The sequence below is a fragment of the Bombina bombina genome, chromosome 2 (assembly GCF_027579735.1).
Source record: "Bombina bombina isolate aBomBom1 chromosome 2, aBomBom1.pri, whole genome shotgun sequence".
NCBI lineage: Eukaryota > Metazoa > Chordata > Amphibia > Anura > Bombinatoridae > Bombina > Bombina bombina.
The window spans coordinates 1,148,849,546-1,148,873,516 of record NC_069500.1 but is presented as its reverse complement, the minus strand read 5'-3'; the positions used below and the strand labels follow the sequence as shown (position 1 = coordinate 1,148,873,516).

Sequence of the window (23,971 nt, the reverse complement as noted above, 5' to 3'; positions counted from 1 at the left end):
GATTGATGAATAAAACACTGTGTGTTTTATTAGGACATTTAAAAACAAAGAATGTCCACAAAGGACAAAAAGTAATCCAGGTTAGTGTAGCAGGCACACAGAGCAGACATGTTTCGTGCTCAGGTAGCACTTGATCACTGCTTACCTGTGCACCTGCAAAGGCCTGCCTTTTAATTACACAAATTTAAAGTGATACATTACACATTTCATTTAGACAACCTGAATAAGTGAATATCAAGAGTAAATCTGCATAGTTAATCTATGTATTATATATGGGAATATAGCAAACTTTGCAAAGAATTTATATTATGCTAGAATGCAAAGAAAACTGAATGGAAAATGTTTTTATATTAAATAGCAAATTTGTATATCTTAGTTTAAAGCTAGTCAAAGATGGAAAATTATATATAAAAAGAAACTGACATGAAGAGTAAATCTGCATAGTTAATCTATGTTTTATATATAGGAATATAGCAAATTTTGCAAATAATTGATATTATGTTGAAATACTTAGAAGACTAATGGAAAATGATTTTATAATGAAAAACAGATTTATGTATCATAGTTTAATACTAGTCATTAAAGTAAAAAATTAAGTACAGTTATGGGCTGACTTTTGTAGGACTATCAAATTTTGCACTATCCTATAATTATAGTTTATTATACAAATAAATCTAAATCTCTTCTTTTGTTAATCCCTAAAGGATAACTAGTTTGTAAAGTCAGTATCCAAAAAACTTCTCTTTTGTCTAGCATCATTTCCCTATTTCCTCCTCTACTCCAAATAGGAACAAAATCTATGCCCTGCACCATTAGGGCATTAACATCCGCATTATGCTTTTCTTTGAAATGTCTCGCTACTGGAGTATCTGAACTCTCATCTTCTATGCTACGTAGGTGTTCTAAAAACCTTTCCTTGAGCGGCCTGGTGGTCTTACCTGTGTACTGCATGAAACAGATTTTACAGGTTAACAGATATATCACATGAGTAGTTGAACAGTTTATTGAATAGTTAATTTTGTGTTGTTTATGGGTTACTGACGATGTTATTACTTCTCCTTCTTTTACAAAATTACAGGTCCTACATATTGGCCTCCTACATTTGTGGAAGCCCCTTTTTCTTTGAAGCCAATTTTTGTTTGAAATAGGTTTAAGCTCAGAAGGAGATAAAAAGTTAGATAAAGTTTTACCTCTTTTTGATATAAAATTGCACCCTTCCTGCATGATTTCTTTAAGTATGGGATCAGAATATAATATAGGTATAGAACCTTGCACAATTTTACAAATTTTGTTGTATTCCAAACTATAGTTTGTAATGAATTTGAGTTTATTCTGATATTTGTCAGTATTTACATGTTGTTTCTTCCTATTCAAAAGATTTTTCCTTGGTATTTTATCCACTGTATTTTTAGCTTTTATTAATGTCTCATTTTTATAGCCTCTATCTTTAAGTCTCTCTAAGGCTATCTTTGCATGTTTTTGGTATTCATCCTCTGTCGTACAGTTTCTTTTAAGTCTAATTAGTTCTCCTTTAGGTATTGCATTAATAACATGTTTGGGGTGACATGAGTCATATTTTAAAGTGGTATTGCCTGCTGTTGGTTTCCTAAATAGTGTAGTGTTTATATTATTGGATTTATCATCGATAAAGATTGTCAAATCAAGGAAATTGACATTAGTTGTACTATAATGGCTTGTAAATTCAATGCCACATTCATTAGAGTTTAAGTATTGACAAAATTCCTCTATTTCAGAATCATTTCCATCATATATAAATAGCAGGTCATCTATGTATCGAAAAAATGATACGATACGTGATTTGTGAGGGTTTCTATCTCCAAAGACATGGGACAGCTCCCACCAACCCATGAAGAGGTTGGCATAGGAGGGGGCAAATTTAGCCCCCATAGCTGTCCCACGTCTCTGGAGATAGAAACTATTACCAAATTTAAAAAAATTATGTGTTAGCAAATACTCTATTGCATTAATCAGAAAGACCTTAGAAGGTGCTTCATAATTACTGTAATTGTCTAGAAAAAATTCTATTGCTTTTAAGCCCTTCTCATGTACTATTGAGGTGTACAAGGATGAGACATCTGATGTGATTAATCTGTAGGTTGGTTTCCATTGTATATTTTCTAGTTTTCTTAATAGTGCTGTTGTGTCTTGAATGTAGGATGGGAGATTACATACTAGTGGTTGCAAAAAAGAATCCACTAATTCTGAGAGTGATTCATTGAGTGAGTTGATGCCAGCTATTATGGGCCTTCCAGGAGGTAATACAGGATCTTTATGTATCTTTGGAAAATAATGAAAGATGGGTGTTACTGGAAATTCAGGGACAAGTGCTTCTTGTATTGACTGATTTATTATATTGTTGTTTCTGGCATAACACACTAAACTAGTCAGTTGTTCTTTAAATTTTTTAGTTGGATTCTCCTTTAATTTTACATATACATTTGTGTCAGTTAACTGTCTAGTAGCTTCAGCTAAATAGTCTTTTCTATTTAGCACGACCACATTGCCGCCCTTGTCTGACTGTCTAATGATTAATTCCTCATCTTTAGTTAAAGACTTCAATGCTTCCTTCTCTGCATATGTAAGGTTTGATTTTGGTCTGTATTTAGATTTAGTTGTATCTCTATTGTTTTCATCTAGAACTCTGAGTTTATTTTCAATGGTCTTTTGAAAAATGTCTAGGACTTTAGGTCTCATTTGTGTTGGATAAAAGGAACTTTTGTTCTTAATATGTTTAAGTGAAATCCCTTTTGTGTCTGGCAGCCCTATTTTAGTTATGTGATTTTCTTGTTCAAGTGTTTGAAGGTCATATACACTGCACCAATCTGTGAAATGCATCTTATCTATTTCAGTGTAATCAGTGCTAACTGTATCTTCACTCATATCAGTAGTTGGCGACATATCTTTATCCTGAGCAGAATAAAAATGCCTACGCAAAGTAATTTTGCGCACAAATCTATTAATATCTAAAATGGTGTCAAACATGTTGAAATGATTTGTGGGAACAAAGTTAAGTCCTTTTGATAGAACAGAGGTCTCTAAACTAGTCAGATTTTTAGAAGATAGATTGATAACATCTGAGTTCATGCATATTTCTTGTGCGTTTTCTGTGATCTGGTTGTGTATGTCTTGCGCAGATTTCCTTTCTTGGTTTTGTTTAGTACTTGAGTGGATGCACGTTGTTCTTCTGCCCTTTCCTCTTGCCCCTCTATGTGTTTTTTTATTCTTCCTGGGGGTTGAGATCTGTCCTGCCCGTTTTTTGAAGATTGAGACATAGGTTCAGGCACTGATGTTGCATCCATGGTTCGCAAGACATTAGGAACATCATTTTCTTCTGTCACATCCCCATCAGATGAGTCAAACTCGTATTCTGTATCAGAAAACGTTACTGTTTTTTCTTTCTTTTCTGATCTTTTGTTTTGATAGTGACGTTTAAAGTACCTAGGTTTAGAGCTTTCCTCACTGCTCCATCTGTACACTTGCTTAGATTCATAATCCTTTTTATCACGTACCATCTTTCTAGACTTGAACTGCCAAAGTTCCTGTTTGAATTTATTCATATTTTTTTCAAACTGAATATCATATTTCTTGAAGTCCACATTATCTTGATGACTTTTTAAATTTTCTTGAATCTCCTTTAATTCTACTGAAATATCTTTTCTTTGTTGGTTTTTATACTCAATCAGAAGATTAATTAGGGCAAAAGAGCATGTGTCTAGAATGTTATTCCATTTTTTAATGAACTCTAAGTCATTAACTAAAAAGGAGGGAAATTTCTTTATCCTCAGTCCTCTGGGTATACGTTTTTCTTGTATATAAATCCTGAAAGCTTTTATATCAAGATCCAGTTTAATGTCCCTCTTTCTTCGATATTGATACCCTAGTAGAATTAAAGGAGATTCAAGAAAATTTAAAAAGTCATCAAGATAATGTGGACTTCAAGAAATATGATATTCAGTTTGAAAAAAATATGAATAAATTCAAACAGGAACTTTGGCAGTTCAAGTCTAGAAAGATGGTACGTGATAAAAAGGATTATGAATCTAAGCAAGTGTACAGATGGAGCAGTGAGGAAAGCTCTAAACCTAGGTACTTTAAACGTCACTATCAAAACAAAAGATCAGAAAAGAAAGAAAAAACAGTAACGTTTTCTGATACAGAATACGAGTTTGACTCATCTGATGGGGATGTGACAGAAGAAAATGATGTTCCTAATGTCTTGCGAACCATGGATGCAACATCAGTGCCTGAACCTATGTCTCAATCTTCAAAAAACGGGCAGGACAGATCTCAACCCCCAGGAAGAATAAAAAAACACATAGAGGGGCAAGAGGAAAGGGCAGAAGAACAACGTGCATCCACTCAAGTACTAAACAAAACCAAGAAAGGAAATCTGCGCAAGACATACACAACCAGATCACAGAAAACGCACAAGAAATATGCATGAACTCAGATGTTATCAATCTATCTTCTAAAAATCTGACTAGTTTAGAGACCTCTGTTCTATCAAAAGGACTTAACTTTGTTCCCACAAATCATTTCAACATGTTTGACACCATTTTAGATATTAATAGATTTGTGCGCAAAATTACTTTGCGTAGGCATTTTTATTCTGCTCAGGATAAAGATATGTCGCCAACTACTGATATGAGTGAAGATACAGTTAGCACTGATTACACTGAAATAGATAAGATGCATTTCACAGATTGGTGCAGTGTATATGACCTTCAAACACTTGAACAAGAAAATCACATAACTAAAATAGGGCTGCCAGACACAAAAGGGATTTCACTTAAACATATTAAGAACAAAAGTTCCTTTTATCCAACACAAATGAGACCTAAAGTCCTAGACATTTTTCAAAAGACCATTGAAAATAAACTCAGAGTTCTAGATGAAAACAATAGAGATACAACTAAATCTAAATACAGACCAAAATCAAACCTTACATATGCAGAGAAGGAAGCATTGAAGTCTTTAACTAAAGATGAGGAATTAATCATTAGACAGTCAGACAAGGGCGGCAATGTGGTCGTGCTAAATAGAAAAGACTATTTAGCTGAAGCTACTAGACAGTTAACTGACACAAATGTATATGTAAAATTAAAGGAGAATCCAACTAAAAAATTTAAAGAACAACTGACTAGTTTAGTGTGTTATGCCAGAAACAACAATATAATAAATCAGTCAATACAAGAAGCACTTGTCCCTGAATTTCCAGTAACACCCATCTTTCATTATTTTCCAAAGATACATAAAGATCCTGTATTACCTCCTGGAAGGCCCATAATAGCTGGCATCAACTCACTCAATGAATCACTCTCAGAATTAGTGGATTCTTTTTTGCAACCACTAGTATGTAATCTCCCATCCTACATTCAAGACACAACAGCACTATTAAGAAAACTAGAAAATATACAATGGAAACCAACCTACAGATTAATCACATCAGATGTCTCATCCTTGTACACCTCAATAGTACATGAGAAGGGCTTAAAAGCAATAGAATTTTTTCTAGACAATTACAGTAATTATGAAGCACCTTCTAAGGTCTTTCTGATTAATGCAATAGAGTATTTGCTAACACATAATTTTTTTAAATTTGGTAATAGTTTCTATCTCCAGAGACGTGGGACAGCTATGGGGGCTAAATTTGCCCCCTCCTATGCCAACCTCTTCATGGGTTGGTGGGAGCTGTCCCATGTCTTTGGAGATAGAAACCCTCACAAATCACGTATCGTATCATTTTTTCGATACATAGATGACCTGCTATTTATATATGATGGAAATGATTCTGAAATAGAGGAATTTTGTCAATACTTAAACTCTAATGAATGTGGCATTGAATTTACAAGCCATTATAGTACAACTAATGTCAATTTCCTTGATTTGACAATCTTTATCGATGATAAATCCAATAATATAAACACTACACTATTTAGGAAACCAACAGCAGGCAATACCACTTTAAAATATGACTCATGTCACCCCAAACATGTTATTAATGCAATACCTAAAGGAGAACTAATTAGACTTAAAAGAAACTGTACGACAGAGGATGAATACCAAAAACATGCAAAGATAGCCTTAGAGAGACTTAAAGATAGAGGCTATAAAAATGAGACATTAATAAAAGCTAAAAATACAGTGGATAAAATACCAAGGAAAAATCTTTTGAATAGGAAGAAACAACATGTAAATACTGACAAATATCAGAATAAACTCAAATTCATTACAAACTATAGTTTGGAATACAACAAAATTTGTAAAATTGTGCAAGGTTCTATACCTATATTATATTCTGATCCCATACTTAAAGAAATCATGCAGGAAGGGTGCAATTTTATATCAAAAAGAGGTAAAACTTTATCTAACTTTTTATCTCCTTCTGAGCTTAAACCTATTTCAAACAAAAATTGGCTTCAAAGAAAAAGGGGCTTCCACAAATGTAGGAGGCCAATATGTAGGACCTGTAATTTTGTAAAAGAAGGAGAAGTAATAACATCGTCAGTAACCCATAAACAACACAAAATTAACTATTCAATAAACTGTTCAACTACTCATGTGATATATCTGTTAACCTGTAAAATCTGTTTCATGCAGTACACAGGTAAGACCACCAGGCCGCTCAAGGAAAGGTTTTTAGAACACCTACGTAGCATAGAAGATGAGAGTTCAGATACTCCAGTAGCGAGACATTTCAAAGAAAAGCATAATGCGGATGTTAATGCCCTAATGGTGCAGGGCATAGATTTTGTTCCTATTTGGAGTAGAGGAGGAAATAGGGAAATGATGCTAGACAAAAGAGAAGTTTTTTGGATACTGACTTTACAAACTAGTTATCCTTTAGGGATTAACAAAAGAAGAGATTTAGATTTATTTGTATAATAAACTATAATTATAGGATAGTGCAAAATTTGATAGTCCTACAAAAGTCAGCCCATAACTGTACTTAATTTTTTACTTTAATGACTAGTATTAAACTAAGATACATAAATCTGTTTTTCAATATAAAATCATTTTCCATTAGTCTTCTAAGTATTTCAACATAATATCAATTATTTGCAAAATTTGCTATATTCCTATATATAAAACATAGATTAACTATGCAGATTTACTCTTCATGTCAGTTTCTTTTTATATATAATTTTCCATCTTTGACTAGCTTTAAACTAAGATATACAAATTTGCTATTTAATATAAAAACATTTTCCATTCAGTTTTCTTTGCATTCTAGCATAATATAAATTCTTTGCAAAGTTTGCTATATTCCCATATATAATACATAGATTAACTATGCAGATTTACTCTTGATATTCACTTATTCAGGTTGTCTAAATGAAATGTGTAATGTATCACTTTAAATTTGTGTAATTAAAAGGCAGGCCTTTGCAGGTGCACAGGTAAGCAGTGATCAAGTGCTACCTGAGCACGAAACATGTCTGCTCTGTGTGCCTGCTACACTAACCTGGATTACTTTTTGTCCTTTGTGGACATTCTTTGTTTTTAAATGTCCTAATAAAACACACAGTGTTTTATTCATCAATCTTGGCTTTGAAGCGCTTATTTTGGTTCTCTCTGTGGATCATATATATATATATATATATATATTCTGCTGTAAAGGATCCCCCCCCCCCCCCACTAACTATTTGCCACCATTTTGGGTACTGGCAGCTGTCTGCCAGTATCCACTTTGCAAACAAATGTGGCTTTTTTTTAAATTTAAATAAAACCTACTTTTTCTGTAGTGTAGCTGCCCCCCTTCATACCATACCCCCTCTCAGATCCCTTTTTAATTTTTTCCCCCCACCCGCTCCCACCACTCTTTCCCACCACTTAACATATTTAACTTGAACAGATTGCGGACGTGCGCGCCCACACACGCGCGCGCACCCATGCACACTCCCACGCGCAACCGGCAGCCAGACAGACACTGGAAGTTTACCAGCGATGGGCCGCCCACCCGCCTTCCTGCAATGGCTCCCGCCCACCAATGGTCCGCACCATTGCTGGCCGATGCAGAGAGGGCCACAGAGTGACTCTCTCTGCATCAGTGTGCAAAAAAAAGGTATTGCAGCGATGCCTCAATATCGAGGCATCACGGCAATACCTTGAAAGCTCCAGCCGCTTGAAACCACTGACGACGTGCAGGGTACGTCGTTGGTCTTTAAAGACCAGTTTTTGTATGACGTACCCTGTACGACGTGTGTCGTTAATAATTAACTGAATATTAATTATTTGGAAGCGTCACTATGGAACTACTTATATGGTTATTCCATAAAGTATACTTCCCTCTCTAAAACTCTAATATATATCGACAAATGTAAGTTGAATATAACATTCAGTGACAGTATGTTATCAATATATACCCTAATTAGTCCCAATTTTGTATGTATTATCTGTAAACTAATAATTGTGTGTATTTCTTATACACAAGTCTCTGTATTGAACTCTCTTTTTTAACTTTTTTTCTCTAATTTTTTTTTTTTTAACTAGTTTTTTTACTTACTGTTCCATTTGGTACATACAAGTGTGTTGCGTTTTTAATGTATTTATATTTTTATATTAACAACACTATCTCTTTTTTGTGTTGAATTGTAGAGATACAATGCCTGTGAATATATGTATATATTTGCATTTATTTGCTCTTTTAACTTCTCACTAATGGTATATAATTTTAGAATGAGTGATGATATGTTTTTTTTTCATATTGACTAATGTATCCATTTTAATTTGAATATGTGCTATTGTTATGTATCCACTACGGATGTTTCGCTATTTTTAGTGATTATTATTTTTCCCCTGGTTGAACACAATTAAGTCCTTTTATGCAGGGAGCCAATCATATCAGAGGCTCGGACTTATAAACCAACCATGAAATACGCTCTGGAGCTTGACAAAGGCCCTGGACGGGTTGAAACACGGTGCTCCTTTGTTTTTTGGCCCTACACGGCTTCCGTAGCGCAAGGATCTGAAAGCTAACTGACCTGCCAGCACCAAGTGTTTGAATACACGTCTGGGAGAAGTCACGCTCGTTATAAGATCATCACGGACAAGTTGCTGATGAAAGGGGATGATCTGAACGGCATTCTATGAACCACTCCGGTGTAAGTAGAAGTGTACGCCTTATGTTTGGTTCTTCTGTCTTTTGATTGGAATATTTCTGTATTCCAGCCTCCAGGGTTTCTTTTGCCTGTGACATCAGGGTGTCCGTTTATCAGATTGTTGTCCAAATGTGCATTAATTTGGAAGTATTTTTTATTGTGATGTTGTTTTAGGATACTGCACTTATCTTGCTCTATATACGCCTGATCAACATATTAGATTGTGAGAGATTGACTGTGTGTTTAATGTATATACTTTTTATGTTATTCAATATATATTTGTATAATCAAAGTATCGTATCTGTCAATTTAGTTACTATCTTTAGCTGAGTATTCAGTGTTCTAGGTGCACTGTAAGGGGTTAGGGATCCCCTGATTTATACCAGCTGCTTGGTAGGTTGTTTTCAGTGCAGAGATCACTGTTTCTTTTTGATTTCCAGGTTGATATACAAATGAGTTTTGCATGGTGTGGACCAAGTACAGTAATTAAAAGAAATCTTCCTCGGACTGAACATGTAACCCTTTCTAATGCGTTTGTAATTTATATTTTACTCTACAGACATGAATTACACACGTTTTATCACAGCAGTGAGCGCCGCCAGGCAAGTTTCTCCTATAAGAGCTTTCAGTAAGTATATGTTTCCTAAAGCATGCATTACTTTTTTTGACATGAAAATGGCCATAACAAAAATTGCTAATAGCTTTGACCCAAAGAGAAAAGATTGAACTGACTTTTTTTATTTTTTATTGAGAAAAGAACATGAACAAGTAAACATATATAAAAGTCTTGTGTATCCACGCAGGGATAAATGCAATTGTATATAAATACTTGTCATACATGACTTAGGGCAAAAATACTAGACATCACTTGACGAGTTTGGGTAAAGGTAAATAAATTGACATATGAGGAATGTAGAGCTAGGATTAGCCCAACTCATATCTAAGACCTTTTCTAGCAAGCATATCAGTAGAATAAGTCTATAAAATAGAGATAATCTGAAATGCCCTGGGATTCTAGTTTAATTCTCATTTTACTTTTTTCTATCGCATAGAATTGTACCTCTCGTAGATTGTTGAAAATGCAAGGGGAAGGAGGTGAAGAAACAAAAAAAAAAAAAGGGGGGTGGATGGGAAAGGAGAGGGGGGGGGGAGAGGATTAAGGCGTCTCGCGGGATTCAGTAGGGGAATTGTTCCATCCATGGAGACCAGATTTCTAGGTAGGTGTCCATTTTATCTAGCACTGAGTAGGAATATGATTCCATTTTCTGTAAGAAGTGTGCAGTGGCAATGATTTGTGGGATTGTAGGGGGAGATTTTTGCTTCCAGGCTTTCGCAATTTCAAGTTTAATGGAGATAAGTAGATAAATGGCAAGGGATTTTTGAGCTGGGGCAATTGCTGGGAAATCTAAGTGTTGGAGACAAGTTTGTGGGCTAAGTGTAGGGGTAAAGCGCAATGAGTTAAAAACGTTGAACATCTGTATCCAGACTGGTTCAATTTTTGGGCAGGACCACCAAATGTGGCTCTGTGTACCCAGTAGGCCACATCCTCTCCAGCAAGTAGGGGGGTGGTTGTTGTAAATTTTATGTAGGTCAGCAGGGACTAAGTGCCATCGTACTATGATCTTATAGTGTAGCTCCCATAGAGATACACAATGTAGAAGTTTTTTAGTAAAAAGGATCTCTCTATGCCAGGTGTCAGCGTCAGCAGTAAAATTTAATTCTCTCTCCCAGGCTAGATGCTGTGCTATCTTATGGTGGGAGTAGGGTTCGAGGAGAAGACCATAATTAAACAATAGTGTCCCCCTAAGTACATGGGCCTGTGTCCATCTCTGTTCCCATGCGGTAGCCTCCCTGAGATCCCCTCTTGGAAAGCCCCATGCTCTAATAATAGAGCAAAGGCGGAATGCTTCGAATTGAAGATTAGATGGTATTTGTAAGTCAATACAAATGTTGTTATGTGACAGTGTGTTTGTATGGTCGTAGAGGTCTGATATAAGAGTGGCTGCAAAGTTTCTCCAGGTAGACATATGAAAATCGGGAAGGCGGAGAAAAGCTGGCAATTGTCGAACTGACTTTTAAACATCAAGTACCACATTACTTTCACAAGTGCAATATTTGCGCTCCAATTAAAATATCAGCACAAGCAAATGTGCATGGAAGCTTTGCGCTCACGAAAACACGCTTCCATAGGCTCCAATGGGAACCTCGTTCTGATGCTGTCATACACAACACAGAACCTAGCACAGAGGAGGGGGTAAGTCACACAGCGATGGGCAGCAAATATAAAATATATATGTATATGCTTATATACATATATTTGTGTTTATATATGTATATACACATTAACACATAAATATATATGTATATAAGCATATACATATGTGTTCAGGGAACACACAGTTCCCCATAGACCACAATGTGAATGCAATTTTCAACACCCCACCCCTGCTCACTTTAACCCCTTATAACTGCTTTGAGCAGTTATTTTTTAAACAAATAACAATGCTACTTTGTTTTTTTTTATTAAGACACACTACACTGAATTTTGCGGTACATTTTAAAAAAATAACCAGAGGTCTGACCTCTGGTAAATTTTTAGAGTGCAAATTGCTACTGCAACCTCGCGGTAGCATTAAGCAGCCACTTGTAATGGCTGGTTATTTAATGTGTGCCGTAAACTAGTGCTCCACTTGTTATCTAGCCTGAAATGTGCTAGCCAATGATCTCTAAGCAAATAGGAAAGCAAGTAGATTCCACACTGAAACCATTGCGCATACTCAGATGCAGTGGATTAATCAGTAGGTGGTATTTGAAGCTGCCTAGTGTCACCTTTAAAGGACATTAGGCTTGAAGCATATATTAACAATGCTGCCATTTTAGTAGCACACTTTACAAGGTTTTGCAAATCAATAGCAGTTCAACGATACACCTTTTGAAAAGCCTAGTGGAATACATACTCCTAATCTCCTTTGTTGTGACCAATTAGGGCCAGATATAAATACTTATGCTCTGAGTTAACCAATCACTATGTAGACTTTTGCAGGCTTAGGTAAATCTCCCCATACTCAAATATGATAGACGCACACCAGCCTCTCTGGCGTGAACATAAGAAGGCCTAATTTTCATAGGTATTTTAACAGCGGACACTGCCAAAATAATTGATAAAGTTAATTTGAAATTGTGTTTTATTTTCCTTTAACATTTTGACAGGAAATTAAAAGTTGTCTTTAATGTCCTTTTTATTAACTGGGCATCATTTTAGTTGGCGCGGCTAAATGATGCAATCAACTCTTCAATTTTATTAATAATCATCAAACTAGACAACAGAAATCATTTTCTGTTCAAAAAGCCTACCTCTTTCAAACAGTATTTAAGGATTAGGAAATAAAATAAAAGCATGATTGCAATTTGGGAGATTTTGTGGTAAGAAACATTCGCTGTAAAAGTTACTTATCATTTGAAGTGGGTTTGGATTTGTGTGTGTGGGGGATCCTATTATCACATTTTAGAAATGATCCATTTGCCACCTTAAAGGGTGAGCAAGTCTGCTGTGATCGATTATTTGCTTGGTGTTGCTAATCCACAGTGGGCAATGTTCTCCAAGTCACACGTCTGAAATACATAAAAACAGTGACTGTTATTGAAATTGCTGGTCAGCTGGTTGTTGTGTGTGTAGTTATATAACATATTTCCAAAGATGTGATCCTTCCATGTAAAGTTATCAAATTCAAATTACCATAACATTTTCTTTTTCTGATCACATTTAGTACAATAAGAACTGAAATGGGACACGGCTATGTGTTGAAACCCTTTGGGATTAGCAAGGGAAACTAGTGCTTAAAGTGATATGAAACCCAACATGATTTAAATAGAGCATGTGATTTTAAACAACTTTCCAATTTTTTTATCCAGTTTGCTTCATTCTAATGTTATCCTTTTTGAAGGAGCAGCTATGCTCTTCTGGGAGCTATCTGAATACATCTGGTGAACCAATGAAAAAGAGGCATTTTTATGCAGCCACAAATCAGCAGCTACCTCCCAGTAATGCATTACTGCTATTGTGCCTATTTAGATATGCTTTTAAACTAAGGATACAAAGAGAATGAAGCAATTTAGATAATAGAAGCAAATTGGAAAGTTGTTTAAAATCACATGCTCTGTCTGAAATTATATATATATATATATATATATATATATATATATATATATATATATATATATATATATATATAAATAGAATTTCATGTTCCTTTAAACAAATTAGAGCATTTCATTGTTCCATTAGAATGTCCATTTAAAAGGAAAAAAATCTAATTCTTACTACTGCTCTGCAATCTCTTACTAGTTTAGCGTGAGGGGACTAATGGAACATCCAAAAATTTCTGGCTGCAATTAAACAAATTGTCAAGCAACTTCTAAATGTTTTAGCGTGTAGTAAGGTCTGTGTGATAAGAAAAAATATAAACTGTAACTGCTAATTGGCAGTGATGTGATAAATGTTTTTTCTGTGATGTCCATAGACTACTAAGTGAACATTGGTAGGTGGATATTGGTAGGATTAGGACAGACCAAATGGGAAAAAAGTCAGTCCTAACTAGGTCTTTGTTAGCCAAACACAGATAACTTATAAACACTACTAAAAATTGAGCTTTTTATATGGATAGTTTAACCCTTTAAAGACCAAGGACGTACAGGGTACGGCCTATTTAAAACGGTTGTTAATGACCAGGGATGCTTCCAGATGCTTTTAGGGTATTGCAGCGATAAGCGTAAGCAATTGATGCAGAAAGGGCCACTCTGTGGCCCTCTCCACATCGGATATTGATGGTGCCGATCATTGGTTGTGTGGAAGGGATAGGAGGGAGGCGGGTGGGTAGACCATCGCTGGAGGGATCTTGAGGAGGACGGGAGGGTGTGTGAGAGGGGCAGGAGCGGGAGGGAGAGGGCGGTCGCAGTTGGGACCGCTACGCTACGGCAAATGTGAGTGGGAACGAAGGAGAGGGGGGATAAGTGTTGGGAAAGAGATCTGGGAGGGGAGTAGGGTATTGAGGGGGGCAGCTAAACTACGGAAAAATGGGTTATTAAAAAAAAAATTTAGCCTAATTTTATTACAAACTGGGTACTGGCAGACAGCTACCAGTACCTAAGATGGCTGCAAATAGGAAGAGGGGGGAGGTTAAGAGAGCTGTTTGGTTGGGGATTGTACAGGTTGGAGGGTTAGGGGGGAACCTACACTGTAGAAACTGTATATATACAATTGTGGGGTGGAGGAGGGAAGAGAGCTGTTTGAGGGAGGGTCAGGGAAGGATCAGGGGGTGGGATGTTTCAGGTGGGATGCTGATCTCTACACTAAAGATAAAATTTACCCTACAAGCTACCTAATTAACCCCTTCACTGCTGGGCATAATACAAGTGTGGTGTGCAGCGGCATTTAGCGGCCTTCTAATTACCAAAAAGCAATGCCAAAGCCATATATGTCTGCTATTTCTGAACAAAGGGGATCCCAGAGAAGCATTTACAACCATTTGTGCCATAATTGCACAAGCTGTTTGTAAATAATTTCAGTGAGAAACCTAGTTTGTGAAAAAGTAAACTTTTTTTATTTTTTATTATTTGATCGCATTTGGCAGTGAAATGGTGGCATGAAATATTCCAAAATGGGCCTATATCAATACTTTGGGTTGTCAAATAAAAAAAAAAAATATAATATAATATAATATAATATATATATATATATATATATATATATATATATATATATATATATATATATACACATACATACATACATACACACACACACACACATGTGAAGGGCTATTCAGGGATTCCTGACAGATATCAGTGTTACAATGTGACTAACACTAAATTTTAAAAAAATGGTTTGGAAATAGCAAAGTGCTACTTGTACTTATTGCCCTATAACTTGCAAAAAAAGCAAAGAACATGTAAACATTGGGTATTTCTAAACTCAGGACCAAATTTAGAAACTATTTAGCATGGGTGTTATTTGGTGGTTGTAGATGTATAACAGAATTTGGGGGTCAAATTTAGAAAAAGTGTGTGTTTTTTTCAATTTTTTCATCATATTTTATCATTTTTTTCTAGTAGATTATATAATGAAAATAATGGTATCTTTAATGGCGAGAAAAATGGTATATAATGTGTGGGTACAGTAAATGAGTAAGAGGAAAATTACAGCTAAACTTAAACACAGCAGAAATGTAAAAATAGCCCTGGTCACTAACGGTAAGAATTGAAAAACGGTGTGGTAACATACTGTAACATACAGGCCCCTACTTATTAAGCCGTCGACTTTCTTGCATTCGCTGGCACCAATACGCTCGCCTAAGATCGCCTAACATTGCTGCTGCGGACCTGAATACTTTCGCCAAAATTATCAAGAAAGCTGTCAAAAAGTCGCGCACCAAGTACGGTGCGATGAGCATCGGACTGTTGTTAAAGGGATACTGAACCCAAATTTTTTCTTTCGTGATTCCAATATAGCATGCAATTTTAAGCAACTTTCTAATTTACTTCTATTATCAAATTTTCTTCATTCTCTTGCTATCTTTATTTGAAAAAGAAGGCATCTAAGCTAAGGAGCCAGCACATTTTTGGTTCAGACCATGGACAGCACTTGTTTATTGGTTCTGTCCAATCAGCAAGGACAACCCAGGTTGTTCACCAAAAATAAACATAACAAGAGAATGAAGCAAATTTAATAATAGGAGTAAATTAGAAAGTTGCTTAAAATTGCATGCTCTGAATCACAAAAGAAAAAATTTGGGTTCAGTGTCCCTTTAACTAACAGTCATCGATCTCGCTGCTCATCGACTTATTCGCAGCTTTCTTGCTACCTTGTCACTAAGCACTCACACTATACTATACTGTTTTATCCCCTATACCGCCGCTCCCAGAGCCCACCGCAACAAAATAAAGTTATTAACCCCTAAACCGCCACTCCCGGAGCCCACCGCCACCTACATTATATGTATTAACCCCTAAACTGGCGCTCCCGGACCCCGCCGCAACTAAATAAAATGTTTAACCCCTAAACCGCCACTCCCTACACCGCTGCCACCTACATTAAATTTATTAACCCCTAATCTCCCGCCCTCAACGTCACCCCCACTATATAAAATGTATTAACCCCAAAACCTAAGTCTAACCCTAACACTCACTAACTTAAATATAATTTAAATTAATCTAAATAAATTATTCCTATTTAAAACTAAATACTTACCTATAAATAGGATTTTTCCTACCTTAATTCCGATTGGCTGATAGAATTCTATCAGCCAATCGGAATTCAAGGGACGCCATCTTGGATGTCGTCATTTAAAGGAATATTCATTCGTCAGTTAGTTGTAGGTCTGGATGGATGCTCCGCGTCGGATGTCTTCAAGATGGAGCCGCTCCTCGCCGGATGGATGAAGATAGAAGATGCCGCCTGGATGAAGACTTCTGCCCGTCCCGAGGTCCTCTTCTGCCCGGATCGGATGAAGACTTCTGCCCCTCTGGAGGACCACTTGTGCCCGGCTGGGTGAAGACGTCTCAAGGTAGGGTGATCTTCAAGGGGGTAGTGTTAGGTTTTATAAAGGGGGGATTGGGTGGGTTTTAGAGTAGGGTTGGGTGTGTGGGTGGTGGGTTGTAATGTTGGGGGGTATTGTATTTTTTTTTTTACAGGTAATAGAGCAATGCCCCGCAAAAGGACCTTTTAAGGTCTATTTGTAATTGAGTATAGGGTAGGGCTTTTTATTATTTTGGGGGGCTTTTTTATTTTATTAGGGGGATTAGATTAGGTGTAATTAGTTTAAAATTCTTGTAATTATTTTATTATTTTCTGTAATTTAGTGTTTTTTTTTGTACTTTTGTTTATTTTATTTAATTGTAATTAATTTATTTTAATTTAGGTAATTTAATTATAGTGTAGTGTTAGGTTTATTTGTAACTTAGGTTAGGATTTATTTTACAGGTACTTTTGTATTTATTTTAGCTAGGTAATTATTAAATAGTTAATAACTATTTAATAAATATTGTACCTAGTTAAAATAAATACAAACTTGCGTGAAAAATAAACCCTAAGCTAGCTACAATGTAACTATTAGTTATATTGTAGCTAGCTTAGGGTTTATTTTATAGGTATTTAGTTTTAAATAGGAATAATTTAGTTAATGCTAGGAATATTTATTTAGACTTATTTAAATTATCTTTAAGTTAGGGGGTGTTAGGGTTAGACTTAGGTTTAGGGGTTAATAAAAAGGGAAAGTGGTGCCCAAGCGCTAAGATCTGTCCTGTAGCCGTACACAAAAAGGGGTCCTAACTAACCCCCTGGGTGTGAAAGGATCAGAAGAAAGGGAAATGTACAGTGCCCCAAGGACTTAATATGTAACATTGAAAGTGGATGTAAAAATGAGTGACAACGGTGTTTACTTGTATAAGGACAAATGGCAATACAATAAAATCAATACAATGAATAAAATATAGTACAATAGATTAAAAACTCATGGATCCATGGTATAGCAATATAACAATTAAAATAATATTCTGATGACAATAAAATCTGACTGAAATGGTATATGAACAATCTGAGGGACCTGTAAATTAATTAAGGTGTGCAATTGCTTGCAGGGACCAACAGAGAGTTATGTCCAGATCTAAATGCAATGGATAATGTGATATTGAAAAAACTCTTGAAAGTGAAAAGAAATTTTGAAAAATGATGATGCGAAAAAGGTTATGATGTGATAAAATCAAAAAATATACGTTAGTATGAAAAAATATGAAAAAATATATATATAAAAATATAATGAGTGAAAAAATCTGTCCAAAAAAAACAGTCAAAAATGCACATAAATGGTGATGGTACCATGATAGTGAAGTATGATGCTCAAAGAAAAATCAACAATTTGTAATCCAATATGAAAAAGTCAAATAAAGGAAACCTGAAGTTTTGAAAGTGAGGGTCTGTCTGGAACTCCTGGGCGAATCCCTGATCTGCGACCAATTGCAAACTAATATCCTGGAATGTCCCTGTAAAAAATATGTAACATAGCATAATATGTCCACAATAAAATAATACTTCTTGAAATAATTCTTACCAGTAGGTCAACGCGTTTCGGCCCTGTAACACAGGCCTTTCTCAAGACTCAAGGATATTAGTTTGCAATTGGTCGCAGATCAGGGATTCACCCAGGAATTCCAGACAGACCCTCACTTTCAACAATTCAGGTTTCCTTTATTTGACTTTCATATTGGATTACAAATTGTTGATTTTTCTTTGAGCATCATACTTCACTATCATGGTACCATCATCACCATATGTGTGCATTTTTGACTGATTTTATTCACTGAATTTTTCACTCATTTTTTCACTCATTACATTTTTATATATATATTTTTTTCATACTAACGTATAATTTTTGATTTTATCACATCACCTTTTTTCCATCATCATTTTTCAAAATTTCTTTTCACTTTCAAGAGAGTTTTTTCCATATCACGTTATCCATTGCACTTAGATCTAGACATAACTCTCCATTGGTCCCTGCAAGCAATTGCACACCTTAATTAATTTACAGGTCCCTCAGATTGTTCATATACCATGTCAGTCAGATTTTATTGTCATCAGATTATTATTTTAATTGTTATATTGCTATACCATGGATCCATGAGTTTTTTTTTATCTATTGTACTGTATTTTATTCATTGTATTGATTTTATTGTATTGTGATTTTATTGTATTGCCATTTGTCCTTATACAAGTAAACACAGTTGTCACACTCATTTTTACATCCACTTTCAATGTTACATATTATTATTTAAATCAGTCCTTAGCCATAGGCGCTGTACATTTCCCTTTCTTCTGATCCTTAGGGGCTAATAAATTTAATGTAGGTGGCGGCGGCGTCTGGAAGTGGCGTTTCAGGGGTTAATAAGTATAATGTAGATGGCGGCGGTGTAGGGGGGCAGCTTAGGGGTTAAACACTTTATTAGAGTTGCGGTGGGCTCCGGGAGTGGCGGTTTAGGGGTTAATACATTTATTACAGTTGCAGCGGTATAGGGGGGCAAATTAGGGGTTAATAAGTTTAATGTAGGTGACGGCAGGCTCCGGGAGCGGCGGTTTAGGGGTTAAACACTTTATTTAGTTGCAGCGGTGTGGGGGGGCAGATTAGGGGTGTTTAGACTCGGGGTACATGTTAGGGTGTTAGGTGTAGAAACTACCATAGGAATCAATGGGATATCGGGCAGCAGCGAACATGAGCTTTCGCTGCTGTCAGACTCCCATTGATTCCTATGGCATCCGCCGCCTCCAGGGCGGCGGATTGAAAACCAGGTACGCTGGGCCGGAATAGTGGGGAGCGTAAATGGTAGTTTTTTGATAACTTCCAAAAGTAGTCAGATTGTGCCGAACTTGCGTTCGGAACATCTGTAGTGATGTAACCATCGATCTGTGTCGGACTGAGTCCGCCGGATCATATGTTACGTCACTAAATTCTACTTTTGCCGGTCTGTAGGGTTTGATAACTACGGCGAATCAGACTCGCCACAAATAAGCTGCGGAATTCCAGCGTTTTTGCGGTTTACAGCTTGATAAATAGAGGCCACAGTCTCCCTTTCTCAGTCTCTCTCTCTCGCTCTTTATCTCTCTCTCGTTTACATTTTATGTAGAATTGGCACAGAATCACATTAATAGGTAAACACATACCAAAATAAGTCATTAGACATAATAACACTGTAAACCTAAAGATAAAAATATGTTTATTCTGAAATAGCCTGTTGTTAATTGATATTGCAGAGATAGAATTGTATAGATGGTAACCTTTTGTACATATAACATTTAGCTTTTACAAGTTCCTTTTGAAAGATGATAATAGAAGTCAGTAGAAATGAACATTAACAACTTGGCTTCTATTTCCAAAGCAGTAAAAATGTGATTGCTGACCTCCAGCACTATAAGAGTACGCAGTAAAAATTGACAATTTAATTTACAAAACAGGCATCACTGTAGTACAAGTACTTGGTGCATTTGCTGTGTAAGAATAATCACTGATTGGTTTGCCCTGGATAGAGAAATGTAATACAATCCAACATTTAATTTACAAATAGACATATTTCAAATCAATGCCTCTGTATTTCATTAGGTCTTGGAATATGCTAGAATTTTATAGGTTGTAATAACTTTTACAAGATGAGCATGAAAATTATATTTGAGCTATCAGCAAGAGAAATGGACGTTTAGGAATTGCAGTTTGCAGAAGAGATTTTGATCTCTCTTAACCTCATACTGATTCTCTGATTGCTTTGATCTTAGAAGTTTCATGTATTTAGTACTTGTGTATAAATGTATGTACAAAAATAATTAAGGTTAAGAATAAAAGAATAAAAGAGCTTGATATAGAGTCATAGCCATGTTGGTTACTTTATATAGACCATTTAAAGGGACACTAAAGTAAAAAGGAAACAAATAAATAATTTAGTTAGAACACACAAATATAAATACATTTCCCATTTACTTGTAAATTAGCTTTTTTTTGTCATGTTAACCTTTCTTTAACAGTAAACCTAGGTAGGCTCATAGGACCTCAGGAGCACGCACTTGTCTTCAACACGCTAAGGCAGCAGTGTTTGCAATCAGGGTGGATAAAAATTAATTATATAAAAATATATACAGGGAGTGCAGAATTATTAGGCAAATGAGTATTTTGACCACATTATCCTCTTTATGCATGTTGTCTTACTCCAAGCTGTATAGGCTCGAAAGCCTACTACCAATTAAGCATATTAGGTGATGTGCATCTGTGTAATGAGAAGGGGTGTGGTCTAATGACATCAACACCCTATATCAGGTGTGCATAATTATTAGGCAACTTCCTTTCCTTTGGCAAAATGGGTCAAAAGAAGGACTTGACAGGCTCAGAAAAGTCAAAAATAGTGAGATATCTTGCAGAGGGATGCAGCACTCTTAAAATTGCAAAGCTTCTGAAGCGTGATCATCGAACTATCAAGCGTTTCATTCAAAATAGTCAACAGGGTCGCAAGAAGCGTGTGGAAAAACCAAGGCGCAAAATAACTGCCCATGAACTGAGAAAAGTCAAGCGTGCAGCTGCCAAGATGCCACATTTCAGAGCTGCAACATCACTGGAGTGCCCAAAAGCACAAGGTGTGCAATACTCAGAGACATGGCCAAGGTAAGAAAGGCTGAAAGACGACCACCACTGAACAAGACACACAAGCTGAAACGTCAAGACTGGGCCAAGAAATATCTCAAGACTGATTTTTCTAAGGTTTTATGGACTGATTAAATGAGAGTGAGTCTTGATGGGCCAGATGGATGGGCCCGTGGCTGGATTGGTAAAGGGCAGAGAGCTCCAGTCCGACTCAGAAGCCAGCAAGGTGGAGGTGGAGTACTGGTTTGGGCTGGTATCATCAAAGATGAGCTTGTGGGGCCTTTTCGGGTTGAGGATAGAGTCAAGCTCAACTCCCAGTCCTACTGCCAGTTTCTGGAAGACACCTTCTTCAAGCAGTGGTACAGGAAGAAGTCTGCATCCTTCAAGAAAAACATGATTTTCATGCAGGACAATGCTCCATCACACGCGTCCAAGTACTCCACAGCGTGGCTGGCAAGAAAGGGTATAAAAGAAGAAAATCTAATGACATGGCCTCCTTGTTCACCTGATCTGAACCCCATTGAGAACCTGTGGTCCATCATCAAATGTGAGATTTACAAGGAGGGAAAACAGTACACCTCTCTGAACAGTGTCTGGGAGGCTGTGGTTGCTGCTGCACGCAATGTTGATGGTGAACAGATCAAAACACTGACAGAATCCATGGATGGCAGGCTTTTGAGTGTCCTTGCAAAGAAAGGTGGCTATATTGGTCACTGATTTGTTTTTGTTTTGTTTTTGAATGTCAGAAATGTATATTTGTGAATGTTGAGATGTTATATTGGTTTCACTGGTAAAAATAAATAATTGAAATGGGTATATATTTGTTTTTTGTTAAGTTGCCTAATAATTATGCACAGTAATAGTCACCTGCACACACAGATATCCCCCTAAATTAGCTATAACTAAAAACAAACTAAAAACTACTTCCAAAACTATTCAGCTTTGATATTAATGAGTTTTTTGGGTTCATTGAGAACATGGTTGTTGTTCAATAATAAAATGAATCCTCAAAAATACAACTTGCCTAATAATTCTGCACTCCCTGTAGGATTTTTTTTTTATTTAAATCTTTTTTATAAAATGCTTTGAGGAAAAATCTATTTATTTAAGATACATTATAATCTAAAGGTTATTCATTCAAAAATTGATTCATTTTTAATTATATAGCAAGATGTTGTATATTAATGGCTATAATGTTTAATTGTTATTTATTTTTTGGTAAATTAATTCTATTAACCCATTCACAATGTTATGCTCTCCCAGAGGTTTCTGTCAGATTATTTTGGTCAATTTTTCTATCTCATAATAATACTATCACATATTATTGGTTTCGTAGTTATAGAATAAACATACAGAGTTGAGAAATAGAACTTAAAAGGGACATTATCATGAAAGAAAACTTTAAGGTTTCAGATAGAGCATAGAATTTTCAGATTTACGTCTGAAAATTTGCTTCATTCTCTTGGTATCATTTGTTGAAGGAGAGCAATACTCCACTGGGTCCTAGCTGAACACAGTTTGTAGGGGTTGAAGTTGGCGGGTGTGGGGTGTTAGAAAACGAAGCACTGAAAAGTGCGTTTACATTACGGTCTATAGGGCACTGTGTTATCCCTGTATGTATGTGTATATATATATATATATATATATATATATATATATATATATATATATATATATATATATGTGTGTGAGTGTGTTAATATGTGTATATAACACATAAATATATATATCTGTATATTCATATATTTACATTTTCTGCCCATCACTGCACGAGTTACCACCTTCACTGCGCTAGGTTATCATGCTGTGTCCCATTTGAGCCTATGGAAAGCTTCCATGCAATGTGAAGTCGTGTTAGTATTACAACTTACTTGTAATACCAGCGCACATTTGTGTGCGCTGGTATTACTGAGTTGAGCGCAAATATCTTGCGGAAGCGATTTTTTTCTGCTCCACTCATAATCTGGCATTTAACGTCTACTGAAGTATGTTACTTTGTTTTAGTTAATAGAATTTCTAATGGTTTATTCACTGGTCATGCAAGTAAAGAAAAAGTATTTGAAATAGATAACCCTGATATCATATGTAGAATAATCTAATCAAGCCATTAAAAAGTATTTGGAATAGCGAGGCATCCTTGCGTTTGATAGATATGTATGTGTGTGTAGTAAAATTAAACTATTAGGAGGCAGACATGTTTTTTAGATTCATTATTCCCAGGATTTGTTGAACATCAGCAGCACAAAGGAAAAAAAAATATGTGAATAGAACAGCAATGTATATTATCTAGAAAAATGTTTAGCATTTCAATAATAGATAGCAAGGTAGAACATTAGTTTTAACAAGCGCAACTTTCCCGACTGCATTTAAATCCCATTTAGAATTGTTTTATATAATAGCACTTAGAATTCTAAAAAATGCCAGACAGAATATTATTCCTATTGATTCAAGATATAAAGCACTGAAAAGTTATTTTAATTCATTACGTTTGGGATAGGAAAAGAGGAGAAACTTTAAAGGAAGATTAATACAAATGTGAGATTCTCTCTCATGCGTTTCTTCAAATTTCCATGGTAATCTGTAAATAGAATGCTGGCCTTGTGAAGAATATTTCTAAGCAGACACTAATTTGCATATATGATGGGATCACAAAAACATCAATTATTGTAGTTGTTA

At 35.7% G+C, this 23,971-nt stretch overlaps 1 protein-coding gene across 2 annotated transcripts in view; it reads left to right on the top strand.

The window, feature by feature from the left end:
* Positions 1 to 23,971, top strand: part of AADAT (aminoadipate aminotransferase) — a 269,306-nt gene that overhangs the window by 26,714 nt on the left and 218,621 nt on the right. For both annotated transcript variants that reach the window (XM_053703826.1, XM_053703828.1), the window contains exon 2: positions 9,682 to 9,750. In XM_053703826.1, coding sequence (XP_053559801.1) covers positions 9,682 to 9,750 — 69 coding nt within the window. The remainder of the gene's footprint in view (positions 1 to 9,681; positions 9,751 to 23,971) is intronic.